The sequence below is a fragment of the Phoenix dactylifera genome, chromosome 8 (assembly GCF_051530095.1).
Source record: "Phoenix dactylifera cultivar Ajwa chromosome 8, Ajwa_hap1_PhDact_Kaust_v1.1, whole genome shotgun sequence".
In the NCBI taxonomy this organism is placed as follows: domain Eukaryota; kingdom Viridiplantae; phylum Streptophyta; class Magnoliopsida; order Arecales; family Arecaceae; genus Phoenix; species Phoenix dactylifera.
In genome coordinates this window covers 2143373-2163789 of record NC_143197.1, presented here as the reverse complement: position 1 = coordinate 2163789, position 20417 = coordinate 2143373, and the positions used below count along the sequence as shown (strand labels likewise).

The 20417-nt window shown below is 39.2% G+C and overlaps 1 protein-coding gene across 2 annotated transcripts; it reads left to right on the top strand.

Annotated features, from left to right (window-relative positions):
- Window positions 1-5806: 5806 nt before the first annotated feature.
- Window positions 5807-19681, top strand: LOC103710395 (calcium-transporting ATPase 4, endoplasmic reticulum-type-like). Of its 2 annotated transcripts, XM_039124227.3 has the most exons (9): window positions 5807-5931; window positions 6297-7703; window positions 8187-8256; window positions 8360-8481; window positions 11321-11599; window positions 11720-12097; window positions 13857-13966; window positions 17491-17719; window positions 18792-19681. In XM_039124227.3, the coding sequence occupies exons 2-9, from the start codon at window positions 6297-6299 to the stop codon at window positions 19368-19370; spliced, it is 3174 nt and encodes a 1057-aa protein (XP_038980155.3). In that variant the 5' UTR covers window positions 5807-5931; the 3' UTR covers window positions 19371-19681. The 2 variants fall into 2 exon arrangements, with proteins under 2 accessions (XP_038980155.3, XP_008794312.4); XM_008796090.6 differs by lacking the exon at window positions 5807-5931 and having other exon boundaries at window positions 6159-7703.
- Window positions 19682-20417: the final 736 nt, after the last annotated feature.

The following is a 20417-nucleotide window of genomic DNA, read 5'->3' as shown; positions in this document are numbered from 1 at the left end:
GAGCATGTTAGTTTGCTGCCTAGACATGCTAATAAGCGCATTCTGTAATTTGACAAGAGCGAGATTGGCTTGGATAGAAATCTAATAGAAATTTGTTTTGCTTTCCAACAATTAATTTGCTGCCTAGGCATACTAATTGGTGCTTTCTGTAATTTGTTAGAGTAAGATTGGCTAGGATAGAACTCTAATTTAAATTTGTTGTTTTCTGACATTTGTGCTGTTTAGTAAACGATTTCAAAGCACATCTCTCTCTCTCTCTCATACACACGCACACACACATACATGGAGAGAGCTGATGAATTTATTTTTGGTCTAAATTTATTTTGATTTTTTAGTTACAATGTTTTGATCATTTTCTCGTTTTCGCAAAAACTGGCGACTAAATCAGATCTAGGTTAATACTTATTGGCCAGACTTTATCTTTTTCCCTTGAATGATTAAACATTTCCAAAATTCATTGCAGGACCTCTTTCATATGAAGAGGGGTGCTGCCACTAGGCCATGCCATGTATTTTCTTCTGCATTCTTATTAAGGAAGCTATATTAGTTACTAAAGCAATTCTCAAGAGGGGCAAACTGAAAGGCCCTTTTTGGAGCTTCTTAGAACATATTGGTGATCTCATATGAAAATTATCAAATCTTCACAAACCAGTCTGATCTGCGCATTAACTCAGTGATTATACTGCTGCTTCCGATCAAGGCTGAGGAGTTTGAATATTGGATAGTGTTATCTTTCAAAATTTTAACCTTGAGCAATTTAATCTGGAGTTTTTCTAGGTGTATATCCTGGGTTTGTGTTTTAAGCTAACCCAAGCACTTCCTCTTCTTATATAGGCGGGATTACTCTCCTAATCTGAGAAAAAGAAGGAAAAAAAAAATCTAAACTTTGATGGATACAGGTTAGATAGCATGAGAAGGAGCTAACTATGTTTTTTACTTGCTGTTGAAGATGAAGGCATTTAGGCCCTGTTTGGATATAGGCATAACTTATTCTTAGCTAAGTTAGATTTTTGGGTCAATAACAGCAGAAAAAATAGCAGTAAAAAAAAAAGAACTCAGAGGATATAGGCATCTTGTCTGGGCTTCTACGTAACACGTAATCCAAGAAAATTGTGATATGTGATTCCATTCTCAAGGTAATTTCCCATATCCATATTTTTCTGTCATCTAATCATCTCTCGGAAGAGGGATTCTTGGCTCCTACTGTTAAGTTATTCCTTGTAGCTACCCTTGATGGAAAAGTTCCATGGATAGTTCATGCCGACATCCAAACATCCCTTCATTTTGTGCTCATGAGACCTCCTCTCATGGATCCGAAATCTTGGTGACAAGCTATGTATTCAGAAGAGTACAACTTGGGCAAACACAGGTTGCACTAATTTGGGTTGGGTTGGGTCAATACGTACCTTATTTGGTTTTTTGCGCTAAAAATATCGATACCATGTCAAGTTAAGCCTGAGCCCAAGCAAGCGGCTTTAACAGCCGGGCACAATGCTATTTTGCAGGAGAAGTTATTGGTTTGATCAGGTCCACCAGCTCAGTGGTAGACAAATCCAACCATAAAGGGAGTGCCCCAATCTATCATCATCATCATCATCAAAAAGAAAGGGAGTGCCCTAATTGAGCCAATACTCAACACCAGAAGAATATGATGGATGCGTATGATAATGTCGCACCTGTTGCCATTCAAATTACCACTTTGGAACACACATTCCACTGGTTATGTTAAATTTCAGCATCATCTTCAGATAATTTTTACCTCATTTTTCCTATTTTTGTCCATAGGAGCATAAATGAAATGATCCTGTAGATATAGAGGAGTTTTCGTGAATCTAACTAGTAGATAATATCTTGATGGATGTGACCATACTTACCATAAACTTGTCTTTATTCATGTAGATCTTCTCTGAAAATCTAAAACTTATTTTCATCTGGCTGTTTGGGAACTCAATACGCACCAAACAATGAGAGTTTGGTGCAGGGCAAATGTACCAAAGCTGAGTTGGAATTTTCAAGAAGCTTGTGAAGTGGTTATATTTGTAACAATGACTAGAAGTGACTAAAGCACAAGTGTTCTCAATTAGTCAAGAAGAGAGAGTAAATCGGAGATCAAAAGGTTAATTATTTGCCTGATTCTAGAAATTAGTTCTTATTGAGTGGGATTTGCTCGTGAAGGTTATGAATTTTGATGGTAGTTAATCATCATTTTGTAACAACAATCATAGCTGTTTAGTTGCTTTGCCAACCAATTATAGCATATGATGCAAAACGAATTTACATCATATCGAGCACAATGATCAAGTTAACTTAGTTAAGATTGGCTACTTAAAAAAAATATAATTATGATATGTCACTATGTCGGGCATTCAAAGTAGTTCCTATCGACTCAAATTGGGTAGGCTCAGGATTGGGTGAAGCCGAAGTAGGTCAATTTGGAGGGTTGATTTGTATTTGAGTTAAAAATCCTGACCTAGTACTGGGTTAGGTCAACTTGGGTCACGCATGAGTCAAGGTTATACACATTGCTCTAACCAAATCGATAATATGTAGTTGACTCGACCTATTGGGACCCTAGATTTGAGTTAATCGAGACTGGCTGCTGGACTCGCAACAATTAACTCAATTCTGGTCTAGATATACATATTACCTATATTTTGGAGCCCAATCATAGTCCAATCTAAAAAAAAAAATATTTTGACGACTGCATCAAAACAACTTGAGTTGCCCTTCTCCATCCTCCACCCTGACAAGCCTCCATGAGGATCCCATGGAAATTGTGCCAAAGCAACTGCTCTCCAAGATCCTTGCGTTAAAAATAAAATTTCCAACGTGCACACCTTGAAGATATCCCCACCATATAAAACCCATTGTTTCATGTCACTCTTTCCATAGAAGCCACTCTTGAGCATTGAAACTTCGAGCGTAGGTGCCACGGTAATTGAGAGGATCTTGAGCTTTGGGCGGTCTGACGGGAAGATGCGGTTGATTCATAATGTTTGCCGTTTTCTGGACAAATGTATTACATTCCGAACTACTCATGTGTATAGAGAGGTCAATTGTGCTGCGAATTGGGTGACCTCCTATGCGGTCCATCATTTCGAAGATGTCATCTGGGATGGACGCGACTCGATTTCGTCCACTTTGCAATTTCTACTTCTTTTTGACTTTTTGGGCTCGTTTGGTTCGCGGAAAAAGAAGGGAGAAAGTGCGGTCAACGGGAAAGTAATGAGATGCCTCTTGTTTGGTTGGAGTTTTCAAAAAAAAGAGATGGAAAAGTTGTATTTACATGGAAATATGATTTCCACATTTCATGGGAAAGTCTTTCCCATGAGAAACATGGAAAAGTTACTTTTCCATGAGGCGGGAATCACTTTATTTTTATTTTGTTCCCAAAAAGACCTTTCAGCATTAAAGAAGCATTAAAGACCTAATTTTTTATTAAGGGCATAATAGAAATTATATATAATTTTTTCAAGAAAGTGGATGGCCAACCAAACATAAACACTTTGGAAATTTGTCACCTCCCCATGGTCAATCAAACATGCCAAAAGTACTTTTCTAGGTATTCTCTTCCTAGGAATTTGTTTCCCAGTAATCATATTTCTAGGAGGGAAAATGCTTTCCACGAACCAAACGAGCCCAAAGGGTTACACATCCATTGTGTATGCGTTGTCGATATATCCAAAAAAAAAAAAAAATTCAAATGAAGGTAGCCTTGCGAGGAATTGCCTGCAAAAATTATCATGAGATGTAGCACATAGACTTAATAAGCCAGAGTCTAAGTACATGGTCCATACGTGCAAGCAAACATCAAAAAGTTCGATCTCAATCTTTCCTTTTCAAATCTCGTCATTGGAAGCTCCAAAGACGGTTCTTCTCTCAATAGCAGCTCTGTGATTGGAACAAAATCAACCCATAAAATACCCAATGACTTATTTGTCACGATCCTCCACAGCAGCCATTAAATTATACCACCATCTTCGCTGCCAACTGCAGCATAACAGCCCTAATAATTCGTTAAAATATTCAGCCTGTGACGAGTGTCTTCTCTCTCTCAGTTTTATTCTATAATAGTTAACGTTGGAACGAGTACGTAGTTGCGTGTACGCTGTATCTTCTATACGGTACGTCTCGTCCCCGTTGGGCCCAGTTGCTGGTGGGATAGCAGGGACGGCCCATTATAAATACCTGTCCTCTCTCAGAAACCCACAAGCCTGGTTCTTTATATTATCTTAAAAAACAAGGAGAAAACGATGGCCATGTTGGATGTGAACATCTCGCACCAGTATCACGGATGCATGCCACTAGAGTTCAACAAGAAGATACCCAAAGCTAATAAAATAAAATAAATTATTTATATATTTTATATTTTTTTATACTTCTTTTCATATGTAGGCTAGACTTTTTTTTTTTTTTTTTTAAATAGGTGAGCCCAACGTAGGAAATTTTTTAATAATGGAGTTAACGAGTGCAGAGACAAAGTTCGAATTAAATCACCACTTGTTCCAAAATCTTAAGCTAATAGAATAAGATAGATTTATTTATATATTTTATATTTTCTTACAAGGACACCTGCAACCGGTATGAAACTTGGCAAGCTCCCCCACCATCTGGAATTTTTTTTTTTATTATGATGATATTGGTGAAAATCCAGAAAAAAAAACTTTATATCAGCCACATTCATTATCCGTATTAATATCTACTTGATACATAAATTATTAGTTAGGTCAAATTTACCATAGGTTTAGAACGAAATGGTCCTATCTAGTAACAATATTAACTCTGGGATCTCGAAATCATGTACTTTTATCCGAGACCCGGGTCACACTAACAAGTACGCTTGGACCGCGTGATGGACCTGAAATTTTATAACGCCGCCATTGGGTTTGGTCACGGACGCCATCACACCAAACCCGAGTTCATTTAATCAAGTCGAGGACGACGGACCCCAGAAATTTCGTAAAGCTTCCGGTTACAGCAAGGAGGAACCACCAGAATCTTCTTCACTCGGCCGTATCAGGTCTGAGGGCTGTTTGGTCACCCAAGTCTAGATCCCCAGGAACTTACGAACCGGATGCGGTCTGAGGTGAGAAGGGGACAAGGGTGGCACAGGCGAGAGCTGACCCTATTTGGCTGAGTTCAGGTCCAGGGTGCTTTCATTTTGGATCAGTTACATGTTAATTTGGGTCGTTCCAGTTTCTAAATAAGGTGAGGTTTCGTATTAGAGATTTATTTGAGAATCATCATTATTGGTTCTTTAATATGTCACCTTGAATTGTAAAAATTAAGATATGAATCTAAAAGTTTCAAGTTTTAAGTCGAGCATGGGATAAAATTGCATCAAGATAGTAGCATTGCGCATGCAATTTAAAATTATATAACATCGTATATATAAAGATGAATTTTATACGTTTTTATCTATTTTTATTTCACATATTTCATTTTAATAGATATTTGAAGCATCAACTAAAATATATTAAAGAATAAGTAATAAATATGCTCCATGGAGGTAAGTTCTATACTTATATGGAATATAGAATTATTTATTTATATTTATTTGTATTACAAATTAATTTCAGATTTTATTTAGCTTATAATAAGAAATGATTAATTTAGAAGAGTTAAAATAGGTATTATTGTAAAGGAGACAGGAGGCGCCGCCATAAATGCTTATGGTTCTGGTCGTTGACTCCATGGAATCTGGCCGGGCGGCGCATCCAAGCTTGGGGATTATATTATTTGCGTGGAAACCGATATACGGGAAACGTGGTTTCGAGGGACACTCGCAAACACGCGCACCGCCCAATAAAACCGAGCGCGTTTGGCCTCTTCGTTTCTTTCTCTGTTTTCGTTTTTTCCCAGGAAGTGGCGATCAGACGACAAGGAGGAGAAGAACAACGAAGAAAAGAATTCATCTTCCAATCCAATCGGGTAACCAAACCCTAACACGTTCTTTCTCTTTCCTTCTTCGTAGATCTTTCAGGCTTTTTTTTTTTTTTTTTGAATATTTGCTTCGTTATTGGGGTCGGATAGATGGGAGTTTCGATCTTTTACGGTGGGCGAAGCGGTTGCTTGGTAAAATCACCACCTGTCCTAAAAGCTTAAGCAAATAGGATGAGATAGATTTATTTATATATTTTATATTTTCTTACATTGCTAGGGCTTGTTTTATAACAATCGGGCATGAGATCTTGATGCTGAAGTTTGTAGATTCGAGTTTTTGTAGGAAAGATTGTTTTTTTTTTTTGTTTTTTAAGCGTCTAGTTTTTGTCGGTGTCTGGTCGGTTGCCGTCTAGATGGGAAAAGGAGGGCAGGATATTGGGAGGAAGGGCGGAATGGAGCGCCCGACCTCGGCCTTCCCGGCCTGGGCCAGAAGCATTGAGGAGTGCGAGGCCGAATTCGGGGTCTCGGCCGGCGAGGGCCTCCGATCCGATGAGGTCTTGAAGCGCCGCGAGATCCATGGCTGGAACGAACTCGAGAAGCACTCCGGGCCCTCGATCTGGCAGCTGGTTCTTGAACAATTCAATGACACCCTTGTCCGGATCCTCCTCGTGGCCGCCGTGGTCTCGTTCGTCCTCGCTTGGTATGATGGGGAGGAGGGGGGTGAGTTGGAAATCACTGCCTTCGTGGAACCGCTGGTCATCTTTCTTATACTTATTGTGAATGCCATCGTTGGGGTTTGGCAAGAGAATAATGCCGAGAAGGCCCTCGAGGCACTGAAAGAAATCCAGTCAGAACATGCTATGGTTTGGAGGAACGGGGAGTTGAACACCAATTTGCCTGCAAAAGAGCTTGTTCCGGGAGATATCGTGGAGCTCAGGGTCGGGGATAAGGTCCCGGCCGATATGAGGATTCTGTATCTTATAAGCTCCACTCTTAGGGTAGAGCAAGGATCTCTGACAGGAGAGAGTGCTGCCGTGAATAAAACCAATCACTGTGTTGATTCTGAGGACACAGATATCCAAGGGAAAGAGTGCATGGTCTTTGCAGGCACCACTGTTGTGAATGGGAGCTGTGTGTGCTTGGTAACCCAGACTGGCATGAACACAGAAATAGGTAAGATACATTCACAGATCCACGAAGCTTCCCAGAGTGACGACGATACACCATTGAAGAAGAAATTGAATGAATTTGGTGAGGTCCTCACAGCGATAATTGGTGTAATTTGTGTTTTAGTTTGGCTCATCAATGTCAAGTACTTCTTTACTTGGGAGTATGTTGATGGCTGGCCAAGGAATTTCAAGTTCTCGTTTGAGAAGTGCACATATTACTTTGAGATTGCTGTGGCTTTGGCTGTTGCTGCAATTCCTGAGGGCTTGCCAGCAGTGATTACTACATGCCTGGCACTAGGCACTCGGAAGATGGCGCAGAAGAATGCACTGGTCCGGAAGCTGCCGAGTGTCGAGACTTTGGGATGCACCACTGTCATCTGTTCTGATAAGACTGGTACACTGACGACCAATCAGATGTCAGCGGTAAGGCTTGTGGCCATGGGGCGGTTGACACATACTATTCGGAGCTTTAAAGTGGATGGTACTACATATGATCCTCATGATGGGAAGATCCATGACTGGCCAACAGGTAAAATGGATGCAAATCTTCAAATGATTGCAAAAGCTGCTGCTGTTTGCAATGATGCGAGTATTGCACACTTGGGGCATCAGTTTGTTGCCAGTGGAATGCCAACGGAGGCAGCTTTGAAGGTAAGAATCCACAAAATTATTTTCTTCACTGTATATTTTTTTCCTTATTAATTTCCTTTTAAGAGCATTCAAAGAGATTCTTTTAAGACAGTTCATTATCTACACTCTATAGCAGAATGATCCTGTAGCATGAGATTATGTTGGTTGACTCTTAATTAGATATAAATATGGCTGATGCTTCTTTTGTGAGTTCATCATAAAAGAAAATTAGATCTGAGAACGGTTGTGGAATGGATACTAAACAATCTTATAAGATTTTCCATGCTTCTGTAAATGAACTCATGTGACATAGCAAGCTTTATGATTTTTTTTTTCAAAAAAATTGTGCCCCATTTTCATTCTCTGAATTCCAATGGTTGACACTCGTATATTCTAAACTGTCTGTTGGAACTATAATTTCACAGTTTCTATGCAGATTTGACATTACCAAATGCAGTTGATCTTGTAGACTAATAAGTGTTCTTCATCTACATATCCCATCAGGTTCTGGTTGAGAAAATGGGACTTCCTGGAGGGTGTGACTCTTCATCTCTAGAGTCCACTGAGATATTAAGTACGTTAAATTCCATATAGTCATACCTGATATTTTTCGTCAAGTATTGTACAGTTGCATGAAAAATTATATGAAATGCTTTGCTTATTGCTTAAAATTTTAGGATGCTGTCGATGGTGGAATGGAGTTGCACAAAGGATTGCAACTCTCGAGTTTGATCGCAGTCGAAAATCAATGAGTGTCATTGTGAAATCTAAATCAGGAAGCAATTCCTTACTCGTTAAGGTACACTATCTTCTCCTTCATTTACTTATCAAAATGGTTTCATAATAAATTTTCTCTTTCTTTGCATGGAGAAAATCTTTTAAAGCTTTTATTACTATGGATTCTTGTTATTTCTAGTTAGGTTGTGTAAAATGGCCGTATGGAGTTCTCATATAATGATCTTGAGAGAGGGGCTTTACTTTTTCACCTTTTTCTTATTGCGGGGAAGGGGTTGGAAGACTAGATTTTCTGGTTTGCTCGTATAACTAGAAAAGGGAAAAGAATGGATTTTATAGCGATATAAGCGGTCCAAGGTTCGGGTTTTAGATGACAAGGTTTGCTTAATTTAAGGTTAGTCGAAACAGAGTTTAGAGTTTATACTTAAAGGAGCGTTCAAGTCAGATCTGATATCAGTTCAATACAGGACCTGAATTTTTGATCAAATTCATTACTGCATAAACAGAGAAATTGATTCTCAAATAACAGCTGAAATGCGATGCCTAATATATTATAAAATCATCATCCTTTTGCAAGGTTATCAAAAGAAAAGGGTGCCCTTAAGGTGACAAGATCCCTCCCTATATCGCAGAGGTGGTAGACACCAAAAGGGTTATTGCCTAAAGAAAAGCAAGGCACTAATTTATGATGTTAGAAGTAAATACTATTTGTATCCAAAATAATTCAAACATCTTATGATTAATTATTCAAGTTTCAAATTCCTCAATCATAATTATCTTTAACATTAGATATAATGTTCTGCATCTTCCAAAACATCAAATGAAGACAACATTCTGTGTCATGTTTCAGACAAAAGTCAAGAAAAAAGCATCGGACAATTTGAATTAGCTTCAAAGTTCCAACATGAGAGCAAAATAATGCTAAGCAAAACATATTTGATGTTTCTGAAAAATACAACACAGAAAGTAGATCTTTCAGCGTCCTAGAGTAGCCCTTTGTCTATGAGGGCTTCATGGACCAAATAACCCTCAAAATAGAGCTTGCAAACCTCTGAAAAAACCAACCAGAAAAGGGATAGGAAAAATAGTGCTGAACATTCGAGAGGTGCTCACTTGAATGACTCTTGCTTTGTCCCAGGTGCTTGCTTAGGCATTGCCTTAGTAAATCCTCCTCATCTGGAGACTAGTTTGAGGCATTCAGGTGTTTTCTCACCTTGCCTAAGTAACTAAGTGAGCTATGAGGTATCTAATGGCTACAAATTACTTGTTAGTGGACAAGGAAAAGGCATGTGCAATGCACATGAGGGGAGCAAAAAAATACTCTAAGGGGAGAGGGAGGAAGGGAGGGAAAAGGAGGGAGGGAGGGAGGGAGATGGTTTTCAGATGTGGGTTGAGACATGATAGAAAGATGTGGACATTGAAGTAGGGAAGGATTGTTGTCTGAAAATACTTAAATCCTAACTTTGAATTTTTATTTTTAAAATTTAGGATTAATTTGTCTCTCTCCTATTGCCTTGGTAGAGAAAGATGTGATTATCTTTTCAATTTGAGCGGTGCTTGCCTAAGTTAAGAACCTGGATAATCATCAAAGACACCCTCGTCATGTGTGTGTGTGAGAGAGAGTGAGGGCCTTTTAAATTCTATGGTTGTGTCAAGTATACCTTAGGGTTGTATGCATGGTCGGTGGAACCGTCCTGAATCGTCCGGTTCGGGGCGTCCCGAGCTATACCGGCGGCTCACCGGGACGGTTCCGGCAACTAAACCGAGACGCCGTTGCCGGAGAGGGAGAAGGAGAAGAAAAAAGAGGAAAAGAGAGAGAGAGAGAGAGAGAGAGAGAGCAGGAGGGAGGGAGATGGAGAGGAAGGAAGAGAGGTCGACCCGGGGCAGGCCGGCAGAGGCCGGGGAGCCTCCGCGCGGAGGAGGCGAAAGCTGGGAAGAGCAGAGGCGGGGCTCCACCTCCGGTCTCCTGTTTCGTTTGAAATAGAGGTCCGGGAGGGGCCCCTTTATTTTTGCAGGTTTTAAGTTGAAGTCGGCAAACCCATTGCCGACTTCACTTAATTTATATATATATATATATATATATAAATTTTGCGATATTTAAGTGAAGTTCGCAAACGATTTGCTGACTTGTTCGAAACAGAGATCCAGCCGTGGCCTCCGCCTCCTGCCCGGGCGTCGGCCTCTGGGCGCCGACCTCCGCCACCCTCCACGGCCTCCTTCTCTTTCCCTTTCTTTCTCCCCCTTCTCTCTCTCTTTTCCTCTCTCCCATTCGCTCTCTCCCATTCGCTCTCCCCTGCCTTCTCTGCTGTGTCAGTACAGGCCCAGCATGGCACGACGCGAGCCCGTACCGACTCGTGCTGTTGGGCAATCGGTATGGTGCCGGTACCGGCACCGTAGACCGTGACTGTATGGTTTGAAAATTTATCAAGTATTTTAAGTACTATACACACTTGTCTATGTAGAACTGACAATCTTATAATGTGTAAATGATGAATAGGTTATTACTTTGGATATTTTGCATCAGCTTGTAGAATTTAGATGCAGATGCAATTTGAGAAACATGTTTCTCTAACGAATGATTCGATGATGTTTATCTCAAAGTGCCCTTTGCTGACAATGTAATGTGTTAATGATCCCCCCCTCTCCTTTTAAGACAAAGTGATCTAGCATCCTTAGTGGGGCCTTTTTGCTAGTTCCTTTAGTCTCCTCAGCAGTAGTTTTTATCAACTATGGTGGGTTTAGCTAATCAGTTTTATTCATTTTTGTGCTTGTTTACCTTTGCATTTCACAACTATTAAATGTTTTGACATCTTCATTATGTTTTGTCATGTTTTCAATGTTTTCTGAAGTCATTTTGTTGTAACTAGAAAACGAGCTTCTGGAATTAAAGCTGCATTTTGCAGGGAGCTGTGGAAAATCTGCTGGAGAGGAGCTCTTACATTCAGTTGCTTGATGGTTCAGTTGTGCTGTTGGATGAAAGTTCAAAAGGTCTCATTTTGAAAGCTCTTCATGAAATGTCAACCGATGCTTTGCGCTGTTTGGGTTTTGCATACAAGGATGATCTATCAGAATTCTCAAGCTACGATGGTGAAGACCATCCAGCTCACAAGCTTCTACTTGATCCATCTAACTACTCTTCAATTGAAAGTGATCTCATTTTTGTTGGCCTGGTTGGGCTGAGGGTAGGGCAATCCATGCTCATTTTATAACTTGATAACACTGCACCTTTTTTGCTTATATCCTCTTCTGAAATCTGTTTGTCATTGACGGACATGTCTCCTGTCTTATTTGCATTATTGTAGGATCCTCCACGACAAGAGGTTCACAAAGCAATTGAGGACTGTAGAGAAGCTGGCATTCGAGTCATGGTGATAACAGGAGATAACAAAGAAACAGCAGAAACAATTTGCCGTGAAATAGGCGTCTTTGGACCTGCCGAAGACATAAGTTTGAAAAGTCTCACAGGGAAAGAATTTATGTCCCTTGCTGACAAAAAAGTTCTTCTAAGGCAAAGTTGTAGTCTTCTCTTCTCTAGGGCTGAACCAAAGCATAAACAAGAGATTGTCAGATTGCTGAAAGAAGACGGTGAGGTGGTCGCGATGACGGGTGATGGGGTGAATGATGCCCCTGCATTGAAATTGGCTGACATTGGTATTGCAATGGGCATTGCTGGAACTGAGGTACATAGCATTTGCTATCTTCTTTTTCTTTTTCTCTTTAACCATCCTTTCTTTTTTCGTGGAACACCTTATAGTCCTCTTGGCTATATGCAGCAGAATGTTAAATATAATTTCCATGAGATTCTAGAAAAGGAAATTTCTTAAAAACTGATGTCTAGACTTAAAGGATACTTTAATGCAAGAACTACATCCCATAACTCTTATCATACACTATCATCTTTTTGGTGCAATAAATTTTCAATTCTTTAAGCATTTTCTTGAGTGAGAATGCTATTATTTTTGAGTTTTTTAAAGTAATTTTTTTTCATGTAAACACCTTCTTGTCTCTCGGTTTCTGGGTTTGCAATTGTGTAAAATTGTTGGAGCTGGCATAGGGTCCAGATGGCATCATGGGAAACTGCTTCAGTTATCCCTTGCATTGGTGCTGGCCATTTGGGAGGAAAGGTACATGAGTTTATTTTGGAACATTGTCATGTGAAAGTAGAAAATGAAGAACATAAAGGAAAGAAATTGTCGTTTAGTTCTTGATGGAGACAATTTTCTCCAAAGATTCTGCTTGTTATTTGTGAGAGGGTCATCTGTAGCACCATAATTAAAGTTTTTACTCCTAAAATTTTAGACTCTAGTCACCTATTGTGGGGCATCTTAACTATTTTGCTAATTCTCATATCAGCTTGATAGGGAACCCGTTGTCACTGATAGAGGTCAGGTTGTGCGGTTACTTTGTTTAGATTCTTTTGAAGTTGTGCATTAGACTCTCAAGAATCCAGATCTTTTATACGAGACTAGCAACCAGAAATGTGCAATGCATGCTTAAGGAAAACAATAAAAAATAAATAAAGATCAATATGTTATATTTATGAAAATTAAAAAAATGAATGCACAAATTGAATACATAAAATTAATATAAAAAGAAAAGTAAATTAAAAAATGAAATGCAATGATAAATATCCGGTTTCTATTAATAAAAGGAACAAGAGTAGACCACCTAATTACAGTCAGAGAATCCAGTCTATTTTTTCCCCAAAATATAAGAGTAGAGATAGAGGATAAGTGATTTTTTTTAAAGTTTTTTTCTTTCTTTCCTTCGATTTTACATATGAAATGCATCTTAATATTGAAGTAGCGTATTTCGGTATAAAAGTTGATGGACAAAGTCAAGAAGGAAACTTCCAGTACTCTGAAACTGTTTTTTTTAATGATATTAAATAGATTATCATGGAAGTTGGCACTAGTAGATTGTTGTGTAGAAGTTTGTTTTTTTTTCTTTTTCTCTTTGGGGGGGGGGGGAGGCCGGGGCACGGTTGACAGGGACTGCCTGTCTTTATGAGATTAGGGATGTGCTTATGACAGCAATGTTTGCTCTGTGCCTGTGACCATAAGATGGCAGATAACTGGCTGGAAAGTAGCACAATGACTCATTTTTGAAGTCTGCTGCGCTATCAGATATACTGCTTTTGTTGGAATATAAGCTTGACATGACAGTTGGATTGCTTGTTGGACGATAGTTTTGGTTTACATTTCTTTTTTGTGCGTGCCATTTGGAGACCTTTTCCAGGTCCATGTTTTTACTGATAATAATAAAAGGAGCCTTTTCTCAATCAAGAAAAAGGTTTTCTTCCAGCTGCCTTATTGTTTCTTTGCTACAGTTATTTTTAGTATCCGTTAATGGTCATCTATTTTTCTTCCAGTTGTCTTATTCACTTTCTGCTTCAGTTTTTTTTTTAATTATCCTTTATTGGTCATCTATTTATTCCAGGTTGCTAAGGAAGCTTCAGACATGGTGTTAGCAGATGATAATTTCAATACAATAGTTGCTGCAGTTGGTGAAGGAAGATCGATTTACAACAACATGAAGGCTTTTATAAGGTTTTCTTGTTCTCATCAATTTTGTTATACCTAGGCTAGTCCCATATTTTATTAATTATCAATCTGATCTTTAGAAAGATCATTCTTAACCAAAATGTCTCAAATGGCTTTGGACAGAAATTCAATGATGCCATTTTATGTGTGGACTATATAATGCTAATGATGTAAATAAATCAGATGTTGGCATATCTTCCAACGGATATATGGCCATAAATTGGTATCTTAATATGGATCTTGGGAGTGCAAACAGTGAGAGTCAACTGTACACCATATTAAATGTTTCTATATTAATAAATTACACAATCAATAGTGAGGAATATGTAGATTTGATGTAAACAAACGCATGTAATAATAAGAAGAAGACATGTACCTCGGTGTAGTTTTATTGTAGGTTGGAGATCCTTATTTGGTTGAACACATAGATACCCATAAAAATGTCTCATGTTGCCATTAGCAAAGGAGGTTGCTTTAACTGTAGCCCCTTTCAAGGCTAGGTCAATTTGGGTGGGCTCCTTACTGTGAGCTTAAACTGTGTGTCACCTGCAAGGTTGGCTTTCCTACCAATGACTTGTCCTTCTGAGTTGTACAGTAGGCCTCTTGTCTTGCCCAAACTTTTCTTGGCCATAATGTTACCATATGCATGAGGGTTGATATCAGCTGGTTTCGAATTGCTTAATTCTTTTGTGGAGCCTTCTCAAATTTTGTGTTCAATATTGATCCGATGATGACCTTTGCAGTTACTGTCACATGGCTTATATGTGAGGTTGGTACCTTATTTGTTATTGGATATATTTTGATTCTCATGATTTTTGGGTAGAAATATTATTGAATAAACAGAGTCATTCAATAGCTTACTGAACTTTATTTCTCCCAAATTTCTGATAATCATGAATCAGCAAAGTTAGCTGATACACATCATTGAAATTAGAAACTATGCCCCAAGTTTCAATTTTAGTGAAGGTATTATACTATAGGTCTTTTTTTCTTTTTACTAGTGGCATGGACTTAAGGATTAGGTCCAGGAACCATCCAACCTGGACCTGGGCCTTAGAGGGATCAGGTCTAAATTTTCATTCATACTCCACCCATTACTCAATAAAGTCTGGTTTGGGCTCGGGTGTGTTATGGAACTATAAGACCTGTCTTGTCTGCGGGCAGGTACCCAATGGATCCATATGTTGGAAGCTAGAGACAATGATCAAAAAAGAAGAGATGATAATGAAACCTTTGGTGGAAGGCAACACGAGAGGCCAAGTGATGGTGATGGAAGCCTGGAAGGAAAAACTAATTTTATTAATACATTTTATGAAAAGCCTAAAGGTTTAAGAATCAATATCTAAGTAAATCTTCAGGCTTGGGTTGGATTGATTATGTTTTTACTAGACACAGACCCAGACCTCAAACTTTCTATGGGTCTAACTTTGGACCCATGTCCAACTCAAGATCTACTGCCCTAGATTGGGGTCATGTCCGGGTGGAATCAGGATCTAGGGGTCTGAGTGATAGACATAATTGGCACAATTCTAGTTAGCACTTTCTGGAAACTAGTAGACTCCAACAGAAGCGGTTGGAAGTGAGAAAGTCAAGAAAATATCTTGATTTGAATAATAAAAGCTACCAGGACGTTCAAATTTTGAGAACATGAGAAGCTTAGCAGTTTGTAATATGTGCCTTACTTTATGAGCTATATCTAGAAAACAGACGATAAAACTATTAAGGAATGATTTTTCAGTTACCAGCAGTAAATCCATTATAGCATAATTTGATAAAAGTCTTAAGAACTCATTATGTTTTTTAAGAAATAATTTGGAGGATATAAATTCTTTATTTTTTACATAGAATTTTTTTTATGAGGTTATTGGATTTGCTATTTCCCTTATTCTTTAAGAGTACTGATTGAGATCTATATGACAGGCAGTCATTATAGGAAAAAGTGTATTATTTGAAACAAAATGGGATTTTCAATTTTTTATGTTCTAGTAAATGAATATTAAGTTGATTCATGATCATGTGGAGAGAGGTTACATGTGGGCAAAACGCAGTTTAGAATGTCTAGGAAATATTGAAATGATCTATTACAAGTTGCTTATATTGTTGATTGTATTTTTCTTCATCTTTTTTTTAATAGATTGATTGGATTTTAATAATCATTGTTCCATGTATCATCACTGGTATTCTGTCTTCTACAATTGGATCATTGTATAAACTCTTTGCATGTTGAGGGGTGCCTTGGATGCTTGCTGTCTAGTTGCATAAACTTAAACTGTATGACCAAGGCAAGTTGCTCTACTTGACTATAGGCCTCCTAGATTATATGTTAGGCCCTTCTGCTAGTATGTTTTTTCCCTCTAACCCAAAGCTATCTACTTGACCTGACTCGACAGGACTTGCCTCATCTAACTTGACTCATTGGGTCCACCATTCAGGTACAAAACGGTCAGGCTTGACCACTAGCAGGTTGTGTCAGGTTCATATTGACATTATCTGACCATTGTGTCATGATATTGGCACTCTTCATCACAAATACCATTTTTTAAGTTTGGTTTTACTAAAATGTGTTATTATCAGTTTCATTTTTTTAAGAGCAATTACTTGAAATGACAACATTCCATCATGAAAATAAGGAAAGAAAGTGCTGCTATCAGTCACAATTTTTTAGTGCAATTACTTGAAATGTCAACATTCCATCATGAAAATATGGGGAAAAAGTATTGTTATCAGTTACATTTTTTTAGAGTAATTACTTGAAATGACAACATTCCATCATGAAAATAAGGAAAGAAAGAAAGAACCTAGACCTTACCCTAATCCTCCAATCCATCATGACCTGCCTCACCTCCTCCCCCATCTTCCCCCCCTTGAATGTTTTCTCCCCTCTCCTTTGTGTGTCTGCCATTTTTCCCTCCCTCCCTCTCTCTCCCTCCTGCATCTCCTCTTTCTGTTCCCTCCCATCTCCTCTTTTCAGCCTTTTCACGAACCCTACCCATCTTCTTCTCCTCTCCTTATCTCCACTGTCTCGGCCACCATTGGAACCCATTCTTTGAGTTCAGGCCCACCAGTGCCATACTGTTGCCATTGGGCTGATCCATCGCTGTTACAATCTAAAAACCTCCTTTCCCTTTCCTCTCTCATCTTTAATGTCCCGGCAACTGCTGGAACCATCATTTCACTGCTCGAGGTCTACCACTGCCATCCTGCCACCTATCCCTTCTCTTGTTTCACCATTCTCCTTTTCCTTCCATTTGCAAGCTGGTTTAGAGAATGTGGCTTGAGTATCTGGGGATTTTGGTCAGCCTTGGCAGGGCCACTGGTGGGTCAGAAATGGATTTTGCAACCATCAGGCTGTAGTCCAGTTTACAGCATTGCCTATCTATTTACTATTTTGTTTCTGTTGTTGGACTTCCCACAGTATCTGATTTTATGCATAGTTTTTGAAAGATATGCTTTTTTTTCAGTTAATCTATGAATTGGAGATTTTTTTGATGGTTTTAGTGCCTAATTTTCTTTTTTTGCCTCTTGTGCAGATACATGATCTCCTCAAACATCGGTGAAGTTGCTTCTATTTTTCTAACAGCAGCTTTAGGTATTCCTGAAGGGCTTATTCCAGTTCAGCTTTTATGGGTCAATCTTGTCACAGATGGCCCGCCTGCAACAGCTTTGGGATTTAATCCACCAGATAAAGATATTATGAAGAAACCCCCTCGAAGGAGTGATGACTCATTGATCACTGCATGGATTCTATTCCGATATATGGTAAACCATCTTCTCTCTGTTTCCTTTGGGACCAGTGACTGTTCTGTACGTTCCTCCAAATTTACATGCACCTATCTCATATGGCGTTTGATGCACTCCATGTAATACTTATAATTAAAATATTGAAAAGGTAAATTATTCTCTTTCTGCTTCTCTGCACAAGCTGATTAATCTGTCTGCTCTACAGACTCATGCATTTAACTGACAATTATATATTCATCTTGAGCAATGTGCATACTAGCTGCCATATTTGCCTTGTATATGCGTACATCCATCTCTGAAACTTTCTGTAGTTTTTATCTTATTCTAGTAAGCGAATTAGCTTTCTTGTAAGTGCAGGGTTAAATATTTAGGTAACTGACTTTGGTAGATTTATGATGGCCTGCACTATCTTGATTGATGTTTTTTTTTGTGTGTGTGGTTCAAGACATGTATATACTCCATGGAAACGATACGTATGATGCTTGTTTTGCAAACTCATAAGAAAACCCAGCCATCAGAACTAGTCATTATCATAGTTGGTGCAAAAATATATCCAGGGGCATGCTGGATATACATGTGTTTGTGGATGAAGAGCACCTACATGTGCCATGCACATTATATCCTGTGCTAACTGTGTGGGTTCCAGATCAATCCTTTGGCGGGATACATACAATTCAGTGACAAGTTGGGTGCATGGCATGTGTATGTGCCACCTCCATGCACGTGTCGATAGAGTATTCTGTATAGCTATATGGTTTTATTTTGTCTTTTCTAATATGCATGCTAATTTGCCAATTAATTACCGAGCTTTAGGTCTCTTTTTTTTTTTTTTGTTGCTGCTGCTAAAACGGAACTATCACACATAGCGTGTATGGATACAGCTAAAAAAAGTCAAAAAACAGTACATCACGGAGAGCATTAGACAACTCCGCCTCTCCCACCCATAAATGATCATCTGAATGCTTTAGGTCTTCTGAAGGGACAATATTTCATGCATTTTTTGCTAGTGGACCTTTCACTGGAAATTCTTTTGCCTTGAGAGAAATATTTATGAACTTGTGAAATGACTCTTTTTCACTCCACATTGCAGGTCATTGGGCTTTATGTGGGGATTGCAACTGTTGGCATTTTTATCATATGGTATACACATGGTTCATTCATGGGAATTGACTTGAGTGGTGATGGGCATACTCTTGTCACGTATTCTCAGCTCTCCAACTGGGGCCAGTGCTCCTCGTGGGTGGGTTTCAAGGTCGCCCCATTTACTGCCGGAGCACAGCGTTTTACCTTTGACACTGACTCCTGTGACTATTTCGGGTCTGGTAAAGTGAAGGCAATGACCCTCTCTCTTTCTGTCCTGGTGGCTATCGAGATGTTCAATTCACTGAATGCTCTCTCTGAAGATGGGAGCCTTCTGAGCATGCCTCCTTGGGTCAATCCGTGGCTCCTTTTGGCCATGTCCGTCTCGTTCGGGCTGCACTTCTTGATTCTATATGTACCCTTCCTTGCTCAAGTGTTTGGAATTGTGCCTCTCAGTTTTAATGAATGGCTTTTGGTGCTAGCGGTTGCTTTCCCGGTAATCCTTATTGATGAGGTTCTCAAGTTTGTTGGCCGGTGCACAAGCTCTTCTGGTGCCAAAAGACGATCCAAGAAGCACAAAGATGAGTAGTTGCTAAAGCAGAGTTGGGAACTGGAAGTTTCCCATGGGAGATACTGTTCCGCAATGGTGCATTATTATTAGCATGGCAACACTAAAGTTCTGAACCCTCAATTCTTTTCTTCCTTGAGGGGGATTGTTTGAGAAGGGTTGACTAGGAGAATACTGGAAAATCAAGGGGGTATTGGATAAGCATGGAATCTGGAGAGACTAGCTTAATTTTTGAACACCTTTCATATTTTTAAAAGGATGCTGAATTTTATCAGCAGCTTATTTTGTAGATCACATTCGCTGCAATGGAATGTACATTCTACTTCAAGTTATAGGTTGAATAGTCAATGATGCTATCTGCAGCCAAATGTACTGCAGACCTTATTGACTCTGCAGCATGGCGACACAAGTAAGGCCAATTCGCGGTGCTTGGTTTGACTTGTGTGTATTTCGTGCTGTTTATCTCGACCCTATTACTGCCGAGTTCCCACAAGTCATGCGTTATTTCTCGACCCTATTACTGCCGAGTTCCCACAAGTCATATGCAAAATATATGATGCACTTCTTTTTTGCTCATCTACATAGGTTGGTCACGACAAATCCACCATCAGCCTATCATCTTTTGCCATGATTTGTATCTGTTCTACTTCTACCCCCTACTTCGCTGAACAAGTTGAACCATGCAAAGGAAACACGGTTGGCAAATGCAACGAAAAGTTCGGATTGATGCAGTGCCGATACAAACAAATCAGGTCTGTTGTGGCTTCCACACAATCAACGTAGTGGGAAGTCAGAATCATGTGGTTGGCAGAGCACTCTTACCTTATCTTAGACATTTGAACTTGGAGTTTATGCAGCATGCTGTCAGGCTTCAGCTTGCAGGTCTATAAGAAGTTTCAGGGTTCATTTCTATCAACATCATGTTCACGAAAGCACCACCACATACACAAATTGTAAGCAAACAACCATTGTAGGTCCTCTAATAGATGGCTATGCTAAGAGATTCATGCCATTACTTCCTCATTGTAGAAGGTTCAGACTCTGTATTGGTCCTCCAAAATAAACAAG

Bases quoted from the DNA above. Each gene is read 5' to 3' on its own strand.
- LOC103710395 (XM_039124227.3), top strand. From the start codon at position 6,297: ATGGGAAAAGGAGGGCAGGATATTGGGAGGAAGGGCGGAATGGAGCGC. The intron at 8,482-11,320 runs GTACACTATCTT...TGCATTTTGCAG, and splicing joins GCAATTCCTTACTCGTTAAG to GGAGCTGTGGAAAATCTGCT. The intron at 11,600-11,719 runs GTAGGGCAATCC...GCATTATTGTAG, and splicing joins TTGGCCTGGTTGGGCTGAGG to GATCCTCCACGACAAGAGGT.